The following is a 22,016-nucleotide window of genomic DNA, read 5'->3' on the forward strand; positions in this document are numbered from 1 at the left end:
ACAGATGGGCATGAGGCGGGGAGGGGGCACTACAGCTCCACCCCTCTCTTGACCTGGAGACCCTCATTGCACGGCCTCCCCTCCCCATGCCCACCAGACCACTCCCCAGCGGGGTCTGGGACTTGGCCTCTGCCCCAGCCACGTTCCCACCTGGGGCATGTACTGACCAGCCCCACCTTCCTAGCCTATAGTGCAGTGAGCACCCCCTGCCTGTCACTGCCAGACTGTTTTCATGGCACCTCCCTTGGTGCAGCTTGCCAAAGGGGCTGGCACCCTGATTTGTTAGTGCAGGGTTGCCTGTGTGCACTGGAGCCCTGCGTGCTGGTTTATTAGTGTAGGGTCGCCTGTGTGTACTGGGCCCTGCGTGCTGGTTTGTAAGTGTAGGATTGCCTGTGTGCACTGGGGTCCTGCGTGCTGGGTTGTTATTGTAGGGTTGCCTGTGTGCACGGAGTCCTGTGTGCTGGTTTGTTAGTGTAGGGTCGCTTGTGTGCACGGGGTCCTGCATGCTGGTTTGTTAGTGTAGGGTCTCCTGTGTGCACTGGGGTCCTGCGTGCTAGTTTGTTAGTGTAGGGTCGCTTGTGTGCACGGGGTCCTGCGTGCTGGTTTGTTAGTGTAGGGTTGCCTGTGTGCACTGGGGCCCTGCATGCTGGTTTGTTAGTGTAGGGTCTCCTGTGTGCATTGGGCCCTGCATGCTGGGTTGTTATTGTAGGGTTGCCTATGTGCACGGGGTCCTGCATGCTGGGTTGTTATTGTAGGGTTGCCTGTGGGGATTGGAGGTGTCAGGCTGTGTGCCTGTGCCATTTCCCTTCTTCTAACTCAGAACCGACTGGATTCCCCTGGAATTTCCCTGCAACCGACATCACCTCTGTGCTGTGAGTGGAGACATTCCAGCCCACTGGCTCTTCTGGGGGAGTCCAGAGGTGGGGCTCACCCGCCAGCCAGGAACTCATGGGGAAATGACTTCTAGCACAAGATTTCTGGCACTTCCTGTTTCCGAGGGGCCAGGAAATAGCACAAAAGCAGCTCTGCTGCGGGCACGGCTCAGCCCTGCTGCCTCTGCCTCCCCAGCTTGGTGGGACTTTGGGGACTGCCTGGAAAGCCTGGGGCGCCTGCTCTGGGTTGTGGGTGCAAGTCAGGGCAGCTTCCTGTAGCCCCAGAGTTTGGGCTCATTTTTTCACCCAGCCACCACCCCCGATCCCTCCCAGGGTCCTTTCCCTCCGTACCCCCTGGGACAGGCTGCCCTGCAGTAGGGGCTCACACTGGCCATCATGGGCCCCTGAGAAAGGAACTCCCTTCCCTTCAGCCCCAGGAGAGCTCTCCAGGTGCCTGCATTTGCTCCCTGTTCATGGCAACCAAGTGAGGCCAGGACAGGCTGCAGCTGCTGAATTCATCTGGACTGAGCTGGCATGAACAACCCTACAATAACACACCAGTGTGTGTACAAGTGACCCTGTGATAACACACCCATCTGTACAAAAACAATCCTGCAGTAACACACCTGTGCCTGTGCAAGTGGCCCAACAATAACACAACAGGAACTGACTCTTGGGTTCTTGTCCCAGTTATGGGAGAGGTGTGGGGTCCAGCAGGGTGGGCAGAACACCAAGACTCCTGGGTTCTGTTCCCAGCTCCTATTGCTGAGAATTTAAGCAATCACTGACATTAACTTTTGCATGTCCCCCCCTTTGTTCTCCTCCCTGGTTCACACCCTCCTTCACTGGCTGTGAGGGCTACTTGTTGCTTGTGCCAGCGGTGGAGCCCGGGGGGACAGGGGCTGGAGGGCTGGGCTCCCTGCCCCATACTGACTCAGGCTGGCTGGAGTGGGATGTCAGTGGAAAGCTAGTGGGTGGTGGAGGCCTGGCGAGCGCTAGCCTCAGGGCGTTTCTCACCCTGGCCTCCTGTACTGGGATATTGTGTGAGATTTCCAAGGCTTTTGCCTAAGCAAATGTTTTGCACATTGCAGGGTCACCTCTTTCCATGAGCTCAGCCGGGCCGGAGCCGCTAGGACGTGCCCCCAGTGGCCATTCCAGGGGGGCTGGCAAGTGGAGAGGCCACTGGGCTGGGAGCCAAGAGACCTGGCCTCTACCCTGCTTCTGATACGTGCAGTGGCGGGTGTGTACGTGGCCCCCACGCTGCAGCTGTCTCTGGGCATTGCCCCAAACCCGGCTGGGGCAGATCCTTAGCCCCAGGCTACAGCTGGGAACTGAGGCCCAGAGAAATGCAGTGGCCCGCCCAGCGCACACAGGAGGCTGTTGTTTGCAGTGTTGCTGTAGCGGGCTGGTCCCAGGATGAGAGACAGGGTGGGGCACGTAATAGCTTTTGTTGGACCCACTTCTGCTGAGGACAGAGGCCAGCCTTTGAGCTACCCAGAGCTCTGCCTCAGGTCCCAGGGAGGCTGCAGCAAAGCCGAGAAACGAGCCCCGCTCAGGGCCTCAGTTTCCCTGTTTGTACCATAGGATAATGACCCCAGGGGAGCCATCAGGGATAGAGTCAAAGGGCTTTTCCTCCTCTCTGCCTCCTGCCAGCCTCTTCCTGCCTTCTGCAAAGGGCCTTTCCAGGGAGCAGCCCTGGGAGGGGCCCAGCTAGCTGCAGAACCACCCCCAGACATACTTCCTAGGGACGCGGGGATCAGGTTCTTGCTCACTTGGGAGGGGGCTGCTGCTCCCCACAAGTGTGAGTTCCCCCTTTTGTTACTTGCACTTGCCTAGAAGCCCCCTATTGTTGAACTCAAGAGCCCAAAGCTGGGCCCGCCGCTCTGACCCTTCCCGGCCCATCGCTGGGGTCCCGGGCTTGCCCCCGGCCCGGCCCGTGCCAGCGGTGTCGTGTTCTCCAAAACCGCCCCATCTTTGCTCCGCGAGATCCACCCCGCAGGCAGGGGGTGGGCGCAGCCGCGGCTGGTGACTCCTCCCTTTGGGGGGGTGGAAACACCCTGCGGGCGCTTCCAGGAGGGGTCTCGGAGCCCTGCTCCCGCAAGGTCCTGCCTGCGCGTCGGGAGCGGGGCAGCCAGCGCGCCGGGCTCCGCCATGCCGCCCCCCGGGACCCTGCTGCCGCTGCTGCTGCTCGCCCTGCCGCCCGCCCGCGCCTTCAACCTGGACGTGGCCGAGCCGGCGCTGTTCCGCGGTGCCCCGGGCAGCCTCTTCGGCTTCGCCGTGGATTTCTACCTCCCGGAGCCCCAGAGGTGAGCGAGCGGCGGGGGCCGCGCTCCCCCCCCGGGCTTCGGAGTCTTGGCACCTTGTTGAAGAACAAATTGTATCAAAGGGTCGTTGGGGGCGGGGGGGCGTTCGCGGCCCCCTGTTAGCGCCGGGGCGGGGGAAGTGGGGGGGTTCGCGGCCCCCTGTGGGCTGGGGGGATCGCGGCCCCCTGTTAGCGCCGGGGCGGCTGGGAGTGGGGGGTTCGCGGCTCCTTGTGGGCGGGAGATATGGGGGGCGTTCGCGGCCCCCTGTTAGCACCAGGGCGGAGGGTGTGGGGGGTTCACGGCCCCCCGTGGGCGGGGATATGGAGCGGGTCACGGCCCCCTGTTGCCCCCGTGTGTGCCGGGCGGGGGGGGCGTTTGCTTCTAGCCCAGCTCTGACTTTCCGGGCTCTGCTCCCAGTCCCCCTGGCGGGACCCCGCCTCTTTCCGCCGGTCTGGGCACGCGGCTCCGGCGCTGTTTGCACCGTTACCCGTCCTGTCCGGTCCTGGCTCGCTCCTTGGAGCCCCGGCCGCGGCGCTCAGGTCCCCCCGAGCCCCCCGCCTGCATTCCTCGCGCTCCCGGGCCCGATCCTGTTCGCGGGATCCCCCCACGGGGAGGACGGGGAGGGCGCGCGTGGGGACCCGGGGCCGGGTGGGCGACGCTGCAGCCCGAGCCCCGCGCTCCGGTGGGATCCCCCGCCCCTCGGCCCCGCACAGAACAGGCTGGGAACGGAGCGTTTCCTGTAATCGGAGCTGGGGATCGGCTCCTTCCCTTGTAACTCGGAGCAGGCGGAATTCCAGCGCTGGCGGCGCTTTCTCCTGGCGGCGCAGGGACCGGTGTGTGTGGGGCTCCCTGGGAGAGGGCAGCTGGGGGGAACACCGCTGGGCTGGGGATGTTATTCGTGCCCCCCCCCCCCCGTGGCAGCCCCGAGTGGGGCATAGGAACTGCGAACACTGGGGGGGCTGGAGTCCCTGGCGAGCTGCTAACACGGAGCGATGGGGGGCTGGAGGTGGCGTCTCCCGGACCAGGGCTGAACCGCCCCTGCATTTCCCCATCCCCCTCCTGAGCAGGCCCGTGGTCCACGCCCATCAGGGTGGGGGCGAATCTGCCTCCCCCGAGGTCCTGCTGGGTTGCGTGCCGAGGAAGCAACCAAGGGCTGAATGTGCCAGGGATCGGGGCCCTCGGGCCAGTGAACGTGGCAGGGTTGAGGGCAGGACCCCTCCAGAGCTCAGCCGGCTCTGGTTCATGGTGCTGTGTCATCAGGGGCAGGGGGAAGTGGGTGACACTGGGTGTCTTGACACCTAGCCCTGTGGGGTGAGTCACAGCCGTGTTCCCAGGCTAAGGGTGTTAGGGTTTGTCTACACTGGCACTTTACGGCGCTGCAACTTTCTTGCTCAGGGGTGTGAAAAAACACCTCCCTGAGCACTGCAAGTTTCAGTGCTGGAACGTGCCCGTGTAGACAGTGCATCAGCGCTGGGAGCTACGCCCCTCATAGAGGTGTTTTTTTAGAGCGCTGGGAGACTACGCAAGTCACGTTAAAGCGCTGGTGCGGCAGCACTTTAACGTTGCCAGTGTAGACAAGCCCTTAGTCCGTTCTTCTCAATGCCAGTCAGCTCTGACTAGAACCCAGGAGTCCTGGCTCCCAACCCCGCCACTCAAACCACTAGACCTGTCCTCCTCCAGAGACAAGAATAGAACCCAGGAGTCCTGCTTCACAGCTCTGCTGCTTGAACCCCTAGACCCCACTCCCCTCCTAGAGCTGGGGAGAGAACCCAGGAGTCCTGGCTCCCAACCCCCCTGCTCTAATCTCCAGACCTGGGGAGAGAACCTGGGAGTCTCACGCCCCTGCTCTAATCTCCAGACCACACTCCCCTCCCAGAACTGGGGATAGAACCCAGGAGTCCTGATTCCGAACCCCACTAGGTCCCCCAGGGACACAGAATTCCCAGATGCTGCTCCTGGGAATCCCACTTATTAAAGCCCCTCTCTTCCCTGCCCTGGCGGCGCTGAGTGGGTGTGGAGCCTGGTGGCTCTGATCCAGTGGGGAGGGTGGAGTTGGGGAGAGCTGTGTCCCGTGGCCTGTGGCAAGCAGCCAGCCCAGGGAGCTTTCCCCTGGAGATGCCCCTCATGAGTGTGCTCTGTTCTATTCATGCTGTCCCTACTTGCTCTGACTCCAGGAGCTCCAAGCACTAGTCAGGCTGAGCTTGTTAAAGCCCCAGCATGGATGAGCCAAGGGGCAGCTGAGAGGGTAAAGCCCAAAGAGCAGCTGTTGCCATTTGATCCTATTGGCCTAACCACCCTGTTCTCCGCCCCCCCCCCCCAATCTATTGGCCAGGAAAGTGCCTCCAGCCCCTGGTATCACTGGGCTGATTGGCCTGAGCCACCATGTCCAGCCCTGCCCTGGTGGCTCATCCCCTGCAGCAGGGGCTGGAGGTGTAAGAGCCACTTCCCCTCTAGCGGGGTGTTAACCTTTTCAGCTGCCAAGCAAACTGCGATTACTGGGACGTGGTATGTTGGGACACCAGGCGCAGACCTCGGGGCGCTGTCGGGGCGAGTAGCAGTCTAGCCCCCATTATCTTCAGCCGAAATCCCTGCCCAGTGGCTGGCAGGTGTGCTGGCTATTGTGCTCTACCCCAGAGGTGGCTGCATTAGAATGGTGCTGGGTGGGTCCCTTTTGGGCCGTGTCCCAGCATTCTGCAATGAGAGAGCAGCCCCAGTGTGACCTGAATCTGCAGGCTGCTGTGCACCTAACTCCCTGTCTGCTCATGGGGTCAGAGAGAGAGGGCCCAACCCAACACCCTAGCTCTGAAACAGCCAACACTCAGGGACTAAAATCACACCCATCTCTGATCATTCCCAGATACGTGTGCTTGGCTCCTTAGGAGCACATGGTCTGGTAGCTAAAAGTACAGTGGACTGGGAGTCAGGACTTCTGGGTTTGTTTCTGGGTCTGGGTGGCGTGGGGTCTAGCGGGTAGGTTAGAGCAGGGGAGTTGGGAGTGGGGTCTAGTGGGTTAGAGCAGGGGGCTGGGACTCAGGACTCCTGGGTTTGTTTCTGGCTCGGGGGGGGAGGGTGTCTAGTGGGTTAGAGCAGGGGGTTCGGGTTCTGGCTCTGGGGAGCGGGGGAGTGGGATCTAGTGGGTAGGTTAGAACAGGGGGCCTGGGAGTCAGGATGCCAGGGTTCTGTCCCCAGCTCAGCTCCTAATTCACTGTGTAAATCATTCTTCTGGGCATCTGTTTTCCTCCTCCGTGCCGTGGGGCTATTGGTACTGACCGAGGTGGGGGGTGGCTGATTGTGAGGCTCAATTCCACCTCCTGGGTGATGCGCTTTGGGTGGCAAGCGTGTTGTCATCCTGAGGTCTAGTTTGTGGATTCCAGGGTTCTGTGGGGTTTTTTTGGGTGGGTCCCATGACCGGTGCCGCCAATTCTCCACCCCCTTCACGCGCAGTGCCACTGTTTCCCAACCCCCTTGCAGCCAAATCAGTGCATCCTGTAATGAAACCTCGCAAATGTCACTGATTTCCTTTCCTCGCTCAACACGTCATCTCTTTCCTGGCCCGGATATTCCTGGTCCCTCACGCAGCGCTGATCTGGGCACCGCCTGATACAGGGGAGGCAAAACTTCCACCTGGCTCGCTATTTTCCCCTCCTCCTATTGAAGGGGCTGGCAGAGGCTGCCCGTGGCACTGGGTCTGGGGGAGGGTGTGGGGCTGGAAGCGACTGGCACTGGGATGCTCGGTCCCGGGCACTGGTTTCCAGAGAGGGGGGATGTCTCTGGTAGCATTTCTGCTTCACAGCCCTGGGTAATTATCCCACTTAATAGAAGAGGAAAGTGAATATCAGAGCTGGGAAGGGACTCGCTCAGAGTTACACAGCAAGGCAGTGTCAGAGCTGGGAACAGAACCCATGAGTCCTGATTCCCAGTCCCGCCCTGCTCTAACTGTAGAGCTCGCTGCAGAAAGCAGCAGCCAGCTCTGTGAGTCCCCAGCAGCTCTGCAGGGGGAGGGTCTCTGCATGGCGATCCCAGGAGGAGGCCTTGTCGGGCTTGGCTGCAGCAGACATTAGTGCTCCTGACAGCAAGAAACAGATTAAACAAGGTTGGTCTGCTGGATTGAGTGTGGGGCTGGGAGGCAGAACTCCTGAATTCTATCCCCTGCTCTGCCAATGACCTCCTGTGTGACCCCACCCTGTGCCTCAGTTTCCCCATCTATTTCAGGGGGATAATGGTACTGCCCAGTGCAGTGACTCTGTGGCCTCCCAGCCTTGCTGTCCTTCCTGTGTTCCCTGCGGGGGGTGTGGCAGCAAGCTACACACCCTGCCCCCTTGGAATGGGGGGCATCAGCTGGCTATGCCGGGGGGCTAGCCCACAGCTCCCTGCTACAGAAAGGGGTGGCCCACTTAGCACAGGGTTAAATACACAACTGGAGCCATTAGCTTATTGCCCAAGAGCTCTGCCTGGCCATGGGCCAGTCCATGCCAGTCAGATTTCATAACCCATGTGACCATCCAGCCTGACCTGCACAGCACGAGCCGCAGGACTGCGCTGGGCTCGCTCCTGCGTGAGCTGGTCCAAACGATTTAAAATGGCCAGTGATGGAGAATCCACCACAACCCTCATTAAACTGCTCCGATGGCTAATGCCCCTCCCGATGACCCATTCACATCTTATTGCTGGTCTGAGCTGATCTGGCTTCAGTGCGTTAGACTTTCTCTGCTAGACTGCAGAGGCCGGGCCCGTCAGCCCTGAACCATCTCTTTGCTAAACTCACTACACTGAGCTCCCAGAGCCTCTCGCTCTCGGGCCCCAGAGGCACACCAGAGAGGGGCCCTTGTCCAGGCTCCCGGGGGGAGGGGGAGGCAGGGTCTGGGAACCCCCCAGGCAGGCAAGGCGGGTGCAGGTGATCTTCCAACCCAGAGCAGCCCAGCCCGGAGCTTAGCCAATCTCTGCTCTGGTGTTCGCACCCCCTCCCACGTGGGGAAGAGGGGGGCACTTCCTGACTGACCATAGCACCCCAGCAGAGCCTATTCTGATACTGACTCTGGACACTGAATCACTCCCAGCCCCTCAGCTCCTGGCTGGAGAGCCCCTGTCTCTCTCCATGGACCATAGAGCCCCCATAGCCTCTCTGCTGTCTTCCAGGCAGCTCCATATACTCTGGCATCATTCCCAGCATGCCTTGCTGCCCTGCATGGTGCCCAGCTGATGGCAGCCTGCTCCTCCCCAGCACAGTGTGCCTCTGGACAGAGTGGGTTTACCTGCTGGCCCCTGCAGATGGGGAGAGCAGGTCGGCTTGCCAGCCCCCGTGGAAGAAGGGTTGGGGTTATGCTCAGCTGCTAACCCACAAGGTCCCGGCTGGGGACTGGGTCAGCTGATTCAGGGTAGAGGCTGGGCGGCATCCGGGCTGGGATTCTCCTGGGAAAGCAGCATTCGCTCACACATTGCTCCTGCTCCGTGGTTTGGGCCGGCTGGGAGCCAGGGCTCCGGGAACAGCCTGACTCACTGCGCGGCTTCTGCTGCCAGCCAGAGTGCGCAGAGACGGGAAAAGGGAGAGACAGACAGGAAAGGGATTGCACCGGGGAGCCGTGCCATGGGCAGCCCTGGCCGCTCGGCAATTCCTGTGGGCAGCAGGGAGAGAACCAGGATCCCCCTGCTCCGAAAGCCCCAGTCCCGACTGAGGGAGAATTCCACCCTAGGACGGAGTCGGGGTGAGCAGTGCCGCTCCAGGCAGCGAGGGGCAGTGGCACACACGGGCACACCCGAGCGCTACAAGCCAGACTTTTCCTAAACCCAGGCAAGGCCCTGATGGCTGCATCCTGGTCAGCTCTTTCCACCCCTGCATGCCCCTGCGCCGTGGGAATCAGCAGGCCCATCCCTAGACGTCACAGCCTGCTCCGCACAGCAAAGCCCAGTGGCCATGGGTCAGGAGCCCACCCCACTGGGCACAGCCAAGGAGTGGGGGCGGGGGGGGGGCCTGACAGCCACAACCCTGAGGCTGAATGAGCCAACACCAGCTCCCGATGCTGCCTCAGTCCCTGGGAAGCTCAGCTCCCTGGAAGGTCGTGGGTGGGGGGTGTCAGGGGAACGTCACACAGGAGCTCTCTGGGGTCTCAACCCTCCCTGTGTTCCAGGGGGCGGGTGTGTGTGTAGGGTCTGCTCTGGGGTCAGGGTGGGCACTGTCTGGGGTCCCACTACCCAACATGCTGCTCCCATGGCCCAGCTGGCCTAAGCTGCCCCACATGGGATCCAGACCCTCTGCCCGGGGCTTGGCTGGTCATTTGCCCTCTGGGGCTTTCCAAACTCTACTGAGCTGCTGGCACTCCTGAGCACTGTTGCCAACCCATGAAGCATTCTCTGGCCCCTTCCTCCCAGCTTTGTGTAGATACTTCCCCTGTGCTGCTGGGGACGGGATCTGTGCCTGGGCGTGAATGGGTTAATAGGCGGTAGGACTTGGACCAGTGGAAGAGGCAGAGAGGCCAGCTGTGTGTGCACGGTTGCCGTGATGCTCTGAGGGTGTCCGGTGTGTCTTGTGTTCAAGTGATCTTCCAGCTCTCATGAATCCTCCAGCCCATCAGGGAAGGGGAGGGGGAGGGTTATCAGCCCTACTTCGGAGGGGAAATTGAGGCAGAGAGTGGCGGGGACTTGCCCATGCTGTGAGTGATTCAGTGTCAAGAGTCAGGATCAGAACCCAGGAGTCCTAACACCTACCCCCACCATCCTGCGCTAACCCACCAGACCTCACTTCCCTCTCTCTCCTCTCCACTAATGGGAGATCAGGCCCAAAGCAGAGCCACGGTTCTGGTCCTAGATCACCTTTAAGCTGGGATCTGTCTCCATGACAGGCACCTCCCAGGGTGCTGGGTCTGGTTGGGCTGGGGATCCCCATGTGTCAGCATGGGCGGAGCCGGGTTCTGGTGGGTCCCATTCCAGGCCGCTGAAGCCTGGATCCTGGGCTTGGTTTGGGCTGTGGGGCAGTCCTGGGCCCCTCTAGAGCCCCACGGCGAGGACATGTTAGCAGGGGGCATGAGCTGGCGGGCAGAGACAATCGGGCCTGGGTAAGAGGCCAGATGGGGGGGTGTAACATCCCCCACCCCCCAAGCTGCAGCACCGGAGCCCAGCCTGGTGCCCATGGGCCGGCTGTAGGGTCCATGCCCTGGAACTCTGCCCCCCAAACCCAAAGGAGCTGCACAATCTGGGCCTGAGCCCCCCATCTGTGGGTGCTGGGGGGCAGCTCTGTCTCTCGCCCCCATGGTGCCTGTGCCCCCCAGTCCAGGGATCCTGCCTCTTGCCCCTTCCCACATCCCCTGTCTCTTGGGGCAGATTCCCCCCAGCCCCTTGGCCTGCCCCTCTCCCACCAGCCCCTGGAGCGAGGGTGTGGGGGCCAGCAGGAGCTTGGGCTGCCTTTGTTCTCCAGGCTAGCTCATTCCCAGGGGGTGGGGGAGGGGGCTCCAGGGAAAGAAACAACAGGTGCCCCCTCCCCCTTCAGAGACATGCGGAGGGCTCAGTCTGGGCCTTTGATGGCCTACCCACCCACCCCCAGCCCCTTGCTGGGCCCAGCCTCTGCTCTGCTGGAGCTCCTGCCTTGGCCAGGCCTCCAGGGTCTTCCCCTCCTTCGCCAGCCAGGCAGGCTCAGCCCAGCTCCCCTGGCCGGGGGAGAGTGAGGGAACAGGCTCTCCAAACCCCTGCCTGTCCCGGGCCGGGTTCCAGGGCCGCTGTGCTGCCTGCAGCTACCCTGGGATAGCTGGGCTGAGCCCCCACAGGCTGCGGGGCAGGAGGGGCTGCATCCCCCAACACACTTCCACAAAGGTCCTGGCACCCTTGGGTCACCCTCTGTAACTTCCCCAAAGCCACTGCTGGGGGCCCCTGGCTGCTCTTTGAGGGGGTTTTACTCTGAGGGGAACGGGTCTCCGTCCAGGTCCAATTCCCCCCGGGACCTGCAGAGCTGGGTGGGGCTTGTGCCTGGCCTGGACTTGTGGCATCCTGGACTAGTTTGGCTGCACCAGACACCAGCTGAATTGCCGTTGCCTTTAGGGCCCTTCCCCATCTCAGCCTGCCCCATCTGTGGGATCTGCTGGCTCACCGAGCCCTCGGCCCTGCCGGCCTGGATCCCAGCCCCTTTGCGCCAGCCCCGGCCCCTCCACACTACCCTGTAAATGTGATCCCCACTGTGAGGATCCCTGCTGGGCCAGGAAGGGCCCATGGGCAGCAGAGACCCCTCCCCTTCCCTTCTCAGCTTTGTTCATTTTGTCACCTGTTGTCTCCCCAACCCTCATCTGTCTCAACCCTGCTGTACCCTGTCTGCCCTGTGTATTGCAAACCCTGGGGTGGGGACTGTCTGTGCAGCCCCTGGCACGCAGGGCCCTGCTCCTGACTGGGGCCCTTGGCACCGTAACCCCAGTGCTGATAGCAATGCCAGGCAGCGCGGGCGCAGACTCCCTTTAGCTCCTTGGGTGACAAACATTCTCTACGTGCAACACCTCAATTCGCTGCTTCCTGGTTAGTGTGCGAGGCTCCGATCTGGAGGCTGGGGGGCAGGACTGAAGGGCATTGGCAGGGCTGTGTGTTCGTGGCCAGCGCAGGGACTCTGTCGTGGGACAGGATCCACGTTGGCAGAATGACCAGCTCTTGCGCTACCTGCCTTGGCTCCGTGTGGGAGGGACCCATGTAAAGCACAGGAGGGCGTGGCAGGGCCTGTGGTCTGAGTGCTGTCAGGAGCCCTGCCCTGTCTCGGAGGGACTAGCTGAGGGGGCAGCATGTGGCAGGGACGCAGGGGAGAGCGGCTGGGGTGGGCTGGGCCTGGTTAGCTGCTGCGGACGGGAGCTGTTCTCCGGGGCCGAGGGTCCTGTTTGCAGCATGCCCAGGAAGGCTCAGTCCGCTGTGGCCTGGTCTCCCTGCCAGCCCCCGACCCCTAGTGGGAGCAGTGGGGGAGCTGCCTGCCCAGGGTGATGTCAGAGCATAGGCGCCAACTCCTCCTGGTGCTCAACCCCGCCCCTGCCCCGACTCCACCCCTGCCCCACCCCCATTCCAACCCCTTCCCCAAAGTCTCCGCCCCAACTCTGCCTCCTCCCTGCCCCATTGGACTCCTTCCCCAAATCCCCGCCCCGGCCCCGCCTCCTCCCCTGAGCATGCCGCATTCCCGCTCCTCCCCGCTCCTTCCCACAGCGATACAGCTGTTTTGCAGCGGCAAGCGCTGGGAGGAGAAGCAGGGACGCGGCGTGCCCAGGGGAGGAGGCAGAGGTGAAGTGAGCTGGGGCAGGGAGCTTGGCTGCCGGTGGGTGTAGCGCACCCATCAATTTTTCCTCGTGGGTGCCCTGCAGCACGCACCAAGTTGGTGCCTATGTGCCAGAGCACTCCCCATCCACACCGGGTGTGAACAGGCCAAGCTCTGGGGCTCCCTGAGGCCTCCAGCTCATCCCATGTGCCTCCGGGGGACGGCAGGGCTGAGTTGCACCCACTGGGATTCGAACCTTTGTCTGCTTCGAAGCAGTTCCTTAGCCCATGAGGCTGCCACGGCCTGGTCCCCAGCCTGACGGGGAGGGGCAATGGGGCTCCAAGGGCACATGGGTCGAGATCTCTGCCTATGGGAGCCAGCAGCACTGCCCGGCCCTGCGCCACCCTGAGCAGAGTGTGGGTGCTGGTGCCATCGCCGCGGGGCGGGGGCAGGGCCTGGTTCTGACGGGTTCAGGTAGCTGCCTGGCTCGCTCCGTACAGGAACCCTGCGGCCAGCAGAGGCCCGAGAGCACCAGCCAGAAGAACCGTCCACTGGTATCCTCGGCTGCGGGGCCCTGGGCCGGCTCCAGCTAACATCGTCTCTCCCTCCTGCCAGCACCCGGCTCAGCCAGGTCCTAGCTCCCCACCAGCCAGGAACTCCCGGCTCAGCCCACGCCAACGAACGCCCTGTGTGGCTGGACTCCCAGCCCCGGCCCTTCCAGGGATGCACCTGGAGTCAGCTGCCCCCAGACTCCCTGGCTTCCCAGGAAGGTGCCTGGCCGTTCCCTGCACCCCGGCTCTGGAGAGAGCCTGATGTGGGGTTGGAGGGGAGACCCAGAGTGATGCCCCCTCCGCAGCCAGCAGGGGAGCCCTGGTCTGGTCCAGAGAAGGGGGGACAGGCTGTGCCCTGGGAGTGTGCCCCCAGCAGCTGGGATTTTACATGGGGCATTGCCACTGTGCCATGGCCCCCTGAGCTCTGCGTTGGGGGACCCCCTACCCCCCAGATCCTGGAGGGCTCTGCTGCTCCTGGGGCCTGGCTGGCAAAGGCAGGGAGCTTCCCCTGGTGCCCAGCTATGAGGAAGAGGGAGGAAGAGAGCTGTGTCTGCGTCTTCTGAGTGCCTGTGTGACTCCCCGCCTTGCCAGGCAGATGCAAACGGGGCGTGGCTTTCCTGGGAGCACTGATTGCGCCCTCAGCACTGCAGGGCGGCCGGGAGCCTGCTTCGTGCTCCAGGGAGCAGCCAGTTCTTGCAGAGCTTTCCAGGGGAGGCCCACACTGCTTCGTTTGGCCCGAGAGTCTCTAGCTGCCCATTGTGTGCGGAAAGCCCAGGAGCTGCATGTCCGTTTCATAGCATCATAGAATATCAGAGTTGGAAAGGACCTCAGGAGGTCATCTAGTCCAACCTCCTGCTCAAAGCAGGACCAATCCCCAGACAGATTTTTGCCCCAGATCCCTAAATGGCCCCCTCAAGGATTGAACTCACAACCCTGGGTTTAGCAGGCCAATGCTCAAACCACTGAGCTATCCCTCCCCCCTTTCAGTATAATTATTACATGGCACCCAAGGGTCCCAAAGCACAAAACAGCTGTGAACTAAGCCACACGGCCGCTTGCTAGAGGCGGGGCCAGCTCATGGGGGAGAAACTGAGGAGTAGTGAGGTGCCCAAGGCTATGGAGAGTCTGTGTCAGTCAGGGCTAGAACCCAGGAGTCCTGGCTCCTACTTCCCCCTGCTCCAACCTACTAGACCCACCCTCCAGAGCCAGGGCTAGAACCCAGGAGTCCTGACTTCGTCTCTAACCAGTAGCCCTCACTCTCACCATGTCTCAGGTCTTGCCCAATCAGATTCTCCCTTGTGAAGTGCCCTCCCTTACTCCAGGGCCGTGGCCATTAGTGAGGGAGGAGCCTGGTGCCCTGCAAGGGCTGGATGGCACCTCTCTGCCCTGCCCCTCTGCCCTGTGGGGCGCCCTCTGGCTCTGCAGGGATTGACCTGACACTCACAGCTGCAGACAGAAGCTTGTTGCTTTTAACCCCCTTTTCTGTGCCCTACGTGGGGGAGGGGGCAATAATTGGGGAGGGCGCCCTCGCCAACAGCAAGTCAGTTGCCTTTTACAGACCAAACCATTCACCCCGGGAGTTGGCGCTGGCCCTTCCTGGCTGGTAGCTTCCCCCTGGGATTAGACGGAGCAGCTGCTCTGTGCCTGGACCCCCAGCCCCTGCTCCACTGAGGTGCTGCCAGCCCACTGCAGTGCCAGCCCCGTTTGTGTGGTGATGGGCCCAGAGCCCCCAGCGCTGGGGCTTTCGTGGCCAGCATGGACCCAGCCAAGCTGGACCTGCTTTCCCTGGCTCTGGTTAGAAGGTGCTTGTCTAAGGGGAGCGCCCAGCAGCCCCAGCTGAGCTCGGGGCCCCTTCGTGCCAGATGCTGCATGGACAGACACAGTCCCTGCCCCAGACAGTTCACAGTCTACAGAGACAACAAGTAGGGTGGAGACAAGAAGGATGATTCTCCCGCGTTACTGACAGAAGCCGAGGCCCAGGTTGTGACGTGCCCAAGGTCACAAAGGGAGGCCAGGCAGAGCCAGGAATTGAACCCCTGTCTCCTCATCCCTTGACCCACCAGCGATGGCTCAGCTCCTCCCACCCACACCTGAGCCCTTGGGGGGGTGGGGGTGCGTGTTGGGCTGAGGCTGGTGCAGGGTGGGATGTGCTGCTGGGTGATGTTGAGGGTTGCCTGGCATTTCCTGCTGTTCTGGGCACTGTGTTCTCTATCTGGCCTGTTGGCATGAGTGCCCAGGGGGCAGGTATTGCCCCAAGGGGTCCCGCAGCTTCTCGGTACAAGTTCCCATGGGGAGGCTGTGATGGGATCCCCGGGGTACAACCTGGAACTGTGGGACTGCTGTACCCCCATAACTCTCCTGCCTGAGCTGTCTCTCACACTGCTATGCCAGTGACAGTGCAAGCTCATTAATTCATTTGCCACTCTGACAAAGGGTATGGATCTGCAACAGCCCTTGTTAACCTGAGCTGAGATTCCCTGAGCACTTCAACTGAAACTACACCGTTATGTAAAATATAAAACAGATTTATTAACTACAGAGAGACAGATTTGAAGTGATTATAAGTAGCAGGCATTGAGATCAAAGTTGGTTACCTAAGAAATAAAACTAGAAACACAGTTTAAATCAGGGGTGGGGAACCTCTGGCCCATGGGCCAGATCTAGCCCCCTGTTTAATTTCATCTGGCAAGTCTCTGAGCTGTGGGCTGGAAGCCCTGAGCCTCGGTGCCCCACATGGGGCTGGAGCTGCGAGCACCGGCTCACCCTGCTGCGGGGGAAGCGAGGGTGCCCCTGCAGCCACTAAGTGCAGGGGCGATCAAGAAAGCTCCGAGTCTGTGTCTGCCTATCCCCGCTCGCAGGCACCGCCCCTGCAGCTCCCATTGGCCGGGAACCATAGCCAATGGGAGCTGCAGGCGGGCGCAGTCAGCGCGCACAGCGCAGAGCCACATGTCCACATCATGGCCGCTTCCAGGAGCGGCATGGGGCCAGGGGGGGGGGGGGGGGGGGGAGCCTGCCTTAGCCCTGCCACTGACCGTGAGCCCGGCCGGAGCCCGAACCCCAACCCCCTTCCCCAGTCCTGAGCCAGCTCCCGCATTCCAAACCCCTCGGCCCCAGCCCGGAGCCCCCTCCCGCACCCTGAACCTCTCATTTCTGGCCCCACCCCGGAGCCTAGGGGAAGCCCCAAGCCTCCACGCCCCTCCCGCGGGGCTGTGTGTGGCCTGTGACTGATTTTTTTTTGTGGGTCAGTGGCCCCCAATAGAATAAAGGTTCCCCACCCCTGCTCTAAATTCTAACTTTAACAGACTAAGTAAGATTTGAATCAAGCAGCCTCTCATCCTAAGAGATGTTACAGCAGCTCACAGTTCCCAGTACACAGGCTGGATTTCCTTCCCAGCCTGGGACCAATCTCCCCAGTTCAAAGTCTTTGTCTTCCAGATGCTGAGATGGGGGAGGAGAGAGGAAAGTGATGATGTCACTGTCCCTCTTTTAGACTTTCCTCCAGCTGCTAGGAAGATCCTTGCTGTGGCGTGGGTGTAAGTGCCCTCTCTGAGGAGTCTCTGGGCTGGCCACTGGGAGAGTGGTTTCCCCTTATCGGGCCAGAGACACATGTCAGGCTGGTGCTGATGTAAATCTGTCTCACTAGGTGCTCCTTTGTTGCCACTGAAAGGCCGGCTGTGGGCGTTCCCAACCTCACAACATATTTCAGTAACACACACATAGCAAAACCTCATAACTTCCCATACAATGCTAGCACATTACAATCCAACAGGGTAGTAATGTTCAATCGATCACGTTTCAATCACACCTCCCAAGGCAGACTTTGCACCAGACACATCACACTTAAGGCTAAGATTTTATCATGTATATTTTTTGTAAAAGTCACAGACAGGTCACAGGCAATAAAGAAAAATGAACCGAAGCCGTGACCTATCCCTGACTCACTAAAAATATCTGTGACAAAATGGGGACCTGTGGGTGCCCACACCGCCTGTAGCGGGGCAGCTGCGTGGGGGCTAGGAGCTTCGGGGCCCCCCCCCCACGACTGGGAACTGCCAGGGCCCCTGCTGCCTGCAGCAGCTGGGGGCTGCAGGGTACCCCTGCCGCCCACAGCTCTGGGGTCCCCTCACCAAGAAACTACCAAGCCCAACTATTCCCATCTCTCCAAAAGTCCACAAACGGGACCAATTGTGTCCTGCATACAAAGAGACAGATGATGTCACAGAATATTTTACTGCTTTTGAGAGGCTGTGCACAATTCATGAGATTCCCGATGACAAGAGAGTCCCCACCCTGATTGCAGAGTTAACTGGTAAAGCTCTGGATGTATTCAATGACATGCCAATTCAGGATGCTTTACATTACTGCAGGTTCAAAGAAATAGTTGTGAATCGATTTCAGATCACCTCTGAAACGCAGAGGGTGAAATTTAGAAACCTTCAGAGGAGTGCTGGTCTGAGTAATGGGGAATATGTAAACAGGATGAAAGATCTGATGGGAAAATGGGTGAGGGGAAAAGGTGTTGAAAGTTTTGAACAAGTGTTTGGCCCTGCTGCTCAGGAGCGTTTCCTAAGCATACGTAAAGATGATGTGAAACAGTGTCTATGGGACAACAATATGAAAACTGTGGATGAGATGGCGTCTCTAGCTGATGCCTTTGAGCAGACCCAGGCATCTATTGAGACTAAACCACAGAAAGAGGATGTTTACAAGTGTCTTTGGTGCTACTGTTAAACCTCATGATAAAAAAATGTGTTGTTAATGTTAAACCTGATGACAAAAAAATTGGCACTGTCAAACCCTAGAAAAAGAGTGCGATGTGCATGATTTTGGGGGAAAGATCTTGCACATGCTAGGAGTGGTAAATAAAAACTCACCCTGTGTTAAGAGGCCATATGTAATGCTGCTTCTCAGCTAGTACCTGTAAGAAGGCTTGAAGTTTATCACAACAGACAAACCATAATAAACCTGGTCTGCTGCATGGAAGGGGAAACTGAGGTACATCACCTCATCGCAGGTGGTGGGGGTACGCAGTTGGGTGTTTACAAAGATCTTTAGACTGGCTGGTTTGTTCAATATCCCTTGTGTCTTCCAGCTCCTTCCGGAACCTTAGCATGTGTTCAGTTACTGGTTTTTCTTTCCCTTCAGTGTTCCCTTCACTATGGGTTCTCAAGCCTATCGTACCTTGGGGATTTGGTACTGCAGGGTCTGGTGAGGTGAGGATGTAGGTAGGGCATTCTGCCTATTGGCTGGCCCTCTGTGGAGATGTCTCCCAACCCCAGGACTGTACATATGCAAGGAATCCATCTCCCCTCTCAGGCTTGCCCTGTGTTTGCCACTCCCAGCACTGAGACCTCCCCCACTCCTTTTCCTACAGGGTTGGGACCTGTGCTTTCTGGGTTACAAGTGTTTACTGTTTGGTCAGACGCATCTTTTCCTAGCAGCTTTCCCGCAGCTGCTTTTTGTGTCTTACGAGCCCGGAGGAAAACCCCTCCCCTCTGCCAGCCGGGTCCTTTGCATGCTCACAGACAACGCTTCCTGGACTCAACTTCTTGGCTGTTACAGGCATGGGAGCTGCATCTTGACTTAAAGAAACACAATTCCTTTCCACAAGCATGTTAAGACCGGTGTCCTGGAAGACTGGGGCATGGATTGGGGAACCCTCCGTCACCCCCTTCTCTGTCCCCGAGAAGTTAGCTGTGTGACTGCTCCCCTCCATAAAGCCAGTTACACAGTTCCCTCTCTGGACCTGAGTTACAGGCTGTGTGTCTGGGTGCACAGATCTGAATCAGCTACTCTGCCCAAGTGACCAGTGAGGAGACAGTCATGTGCTCCCATATTCTTTCCCCATTTTCCTTTTCTGGGTCCAACAGGCTATTAATGTTCAATGGATCAAGACTTTGTAAACGGTACCTCCTAAGGCAGACTTTGTACCAGAAACCTCACAGTCATATCACCGTGGGGAATATGGGGGTCCAGGGTGCTGCTTTGAGGTACAGAGTGTCACAAAGGCTGATTCTACATTGTGTTGGGCAGGGCCTGAGCTGACCCTTCAGACTGATGGGACCGGGGGATAACCTGGGTCTGAGTGGGGAGGATACTGGCCCCACAGCCCTCTCATGCCACCCCCTACAGAAGATAGAGGGTACAGCCATGGGGAGTGGGGTCAGGCTGCGCCCTGGTACCTGCAGGCAGCACTGCCCAGCCAGTGGAGTTTGGGGAGCACTTGCCTTAGAGGTGGCCTTGCTGAGAGTGTGGGTTTTTTTGGGGAGGGGGGAAGCTGAGCTCATGGCATTGGTGCAGAGACCCATCCCGAGGAGTTGGAGGTGCCCGATCCAGATGTGGAAGTGAGGTGGGAAAGGCCTGGCATGTCCCTGCGAGTCGGGAATCGTGGCCGCACCGGAGGATGGAAGTCTCCTGTTGAATGTGGGGGCCTTGGACTGGGAATCCAGGGAACCGGGCTCTTTTGGGGTTCCTGGGGCAGGGATTCTGGTGCCTTGGTCCCAGCTGCAGCCGGGGGGCTAAGTGGTGGGGACCGGCAGCCAGTCGCTGTCCCAACGGAGGCAGTGGTTGGGACCAGTTCTGGCGGTAGTGGCCCGCCCCTCTTCCTCACAGGGGCCTACGGGCTGGGGTTGGTTTCAGCTCTGTCCCAGGCCTGGCTGGGCCCTGGTGGGTGAATCGCAGCCACGCAACTGCTCTGTGCACACCTGGATGCCCACAACAAGGGCCCATTGTTCCAGGCACTGACAAGGGTCGGCTACAGACCCTGCAGCTCAGCGCCGGGGCCCCACGGGGAGGGGTGTGCAGAGGGCGATAGAGCTGGGGAAAGGGGAGGGGCATGAGGAGTGGGTTTGGGGGGCATGAGGAGTGGAGCTCTGCTGCAGGGAGTAGGCTGGGCCATTCTATAAGTGACGCGCCCCTCACAGTCGGTGCTGGCCCCAGCGCAGTGGCTAGGGGGCACTGTGCTGCAGGAAACAGGCTGGGGTGTTCAATGGGGGGCGCTCTCCCCTTGCGGTCAGCGCTGGCCCCAGTGCAGTGGCTAGGGGTCCCGTGCTGTTGATTTGCCCCTTGTTGAAGGAGAGGTCAGGCCTGGGAAATCCCTGCGTCTTCTCACAAGAGCACTTCCGCCCTACCCCTCCAGCCACCTGGTCATTGCAGCGGTTCAGCCCTGTTTCAAAGCAGGGGTCCGGGCCCCTGTCGATGCTGCCGTCCCCCACTGCTTCTCCAGACCACAGCAGGTACCTGTGCTGCTCTGGAGTCTCGTCCCACCCCCACAACAATTCTCTCCCCTCTCTTAAAAGCAAGTCCCTTTTTAAACAGCTCTGGTCCTTCTGCTTTCTGGCCCTGTGCCCTCCTGGCCTTATCAGGAATAGGCAGCCAGTGTTTGCGGAGACCGTGGCTGGTTGTTTCCTTCCTGCTGGCTTTTCCTTAATGAACGAACCCCGTCACTTTCCCATGGGATTGTCATAGATTCATAGATTCTAGGACTGGAAGGGACCTCGAGAGGTCATCGAGTCCAGTCCCCTGCCCGCATGGCAGGACCAAATACTGTCTAGACCATCCCTGATAGACATTTATCTAACCTACTCTTAAATATCTCCAGAGATGGAGATTCCGCAAGGACCAGCCCCCCACAGCGCTGCTCGGTGACTGCGGCACAGCTCCGACCCCCCCCACACACACAGCGCTGCTCGGTCGCTGCGGCGCAGCTCCGACACGCCCCATAGCACTGCTTGGTCACTGAAGCACAGCTCCAACGCCCCCACAGTGCTGTCGATTGCTGAAGTACAGCTCTGACGCCCCCATAGCGCTGTTCGGTCACTGAGGTAGAGCTCCGAAGCCCCCACAGTGCTGCTCGATCGCTGAAGCATAGCTCCAACGCCCCCCACAGCGCAGCTCCGACGCCCCCCACAGCGCTGCTCGGTCACTGCGGCGCAGCTCTGACGCCCCCACAGCGCTGCTCTGACGCCCCTCACAGCGCTGCTTGGTCACTGCGGCGCAGCTCCGACGCCCCCCACAGCGCTACTCAGTCACTGCGGTGCAGCTCTGACGCCCCCACCGCGCTGCTCTGATGCCCCCCACAGCCCTGCTTGATCGCTGCGGTGTAGCTCTGACGTCCCCCACAGTGCTGCTCGGTCACTGCGGCGCAACTCCGATGCCCCCCACAGCACTGCTTGGTCACTGCAGCTCTGATGCCCCCCACAGCGCTGGGGCCAGGGAGCTGGTGCCATGGCTGTGCTGAGGGGTGGTATCGATCTCCTGGGGGGAAGATGGGTGGTGCATCCCAGGGGAGGGACAAGCCTCCTGGATGGCACATTGACATGCGGTGAGTCTGCAGCCGGTACCCAGTGAGGCAGCCCCAGCCCTTGGGGGAGCAGGGGAAGAGATGGGGCATCCCCCAGCCCTGTGCTGTCAGCTTGGTTATGCTAATTCCTGCAGTGACTCCAGGGTCTCACAGGGGGGATAGCGGGGGCAGAGGGTCTCAGGCATGCAGACAGCGACCTCACCTGCAGAACAATCACCAGCGCTCTGCAGACAGCTCCCACAGTCCCTTGTACCAGCCATGCCCATGGAGCATGCGGGGGGCACGGCGGGCGCTGGAGCAGTGGCTCATGGCCCATCTGCAGGGAGCCTGGGAACTGGGAAGGGACCCTGGGGTGGCTGGGGGAGAGGGGCCCTGCTCAGCTGCCGTCTCCGACTCATGGCCCTTTCCTCCTCCCTTTCCCAGCAGTATCAGCATCCTCGTCGGAGCTCCCAAGGCCAACACAAGCCAGCCCAATGTCACGCAGGGCGGGGCCGTCTACTACTGCCCCTGGCACCGGGGCAACAGCAGCTGCACCCCTATTGAATTTGACCAGACAGGTAAGGGGCGCATCTGCCTCATGGGGGGAGGGGCCAGTGTGTTCAATCCAGCAGCTGGGGGGCGGAGGGGGGCTGTCAGCTGTGCTCCTCCCCTTGGGCAGTCTCCTGTCAAACAGAACTGATGGACATCAGCAGAGCTGGGTGTGGGGGAGCCCAGGGCTGGGATAGCAGGGGTCTGAGGGTCGGGATTGAGGGGCACCGGCAGAGCTGGGGGGTGGAGCCCAGG

At 60.5% G+C, this 22,016-nt stretch overlaps 1 protein-coding gene across 1 annotated transcript in view; it reads left to right on the forward strand.

Moving 5' to 3' along the window:
- Positions 1-2,911: 2,911 nt before the first annotated feature.
- ITGA5 (integrin subunit alpha 5) overlaps positions 2,912-22,016 on the forward strand; it is a 53,570-nt gene continuing 34,465 nt past the window's right edge. The window contains exons 1-2 of the mRNA XM_026660688.2: positions 2,912-3,178; positions 21,660-21,790. Of these exons, the coding sequence (XP_026516473.1) occupies positions 3,024-3,178; positions 21,660-21,790 (286 nt within the window). The 5' untranslated portion in view covers positions 2,912-3,023. The remainder of the gene's footprint in view (positions 3,179-21,659; positions 21,791-22,016) is intronic.

Source organism: Terrapene carolina, unplaced genomic scaffold (assembly GCF_002925995.2).
Source record: "Terrapene carolina triunguis isolate 2854851 unplaced genomic scaffold, T_m_triunguis-2.0 Scaffold836, whole genome shotgun sequence".
NCBI classification, from domain to species: domain Eukaryota; kingdom Metazoa; phylum Chordata; order Testudines; family Emydidae; genus Terrapene; species Terrapene triunguis.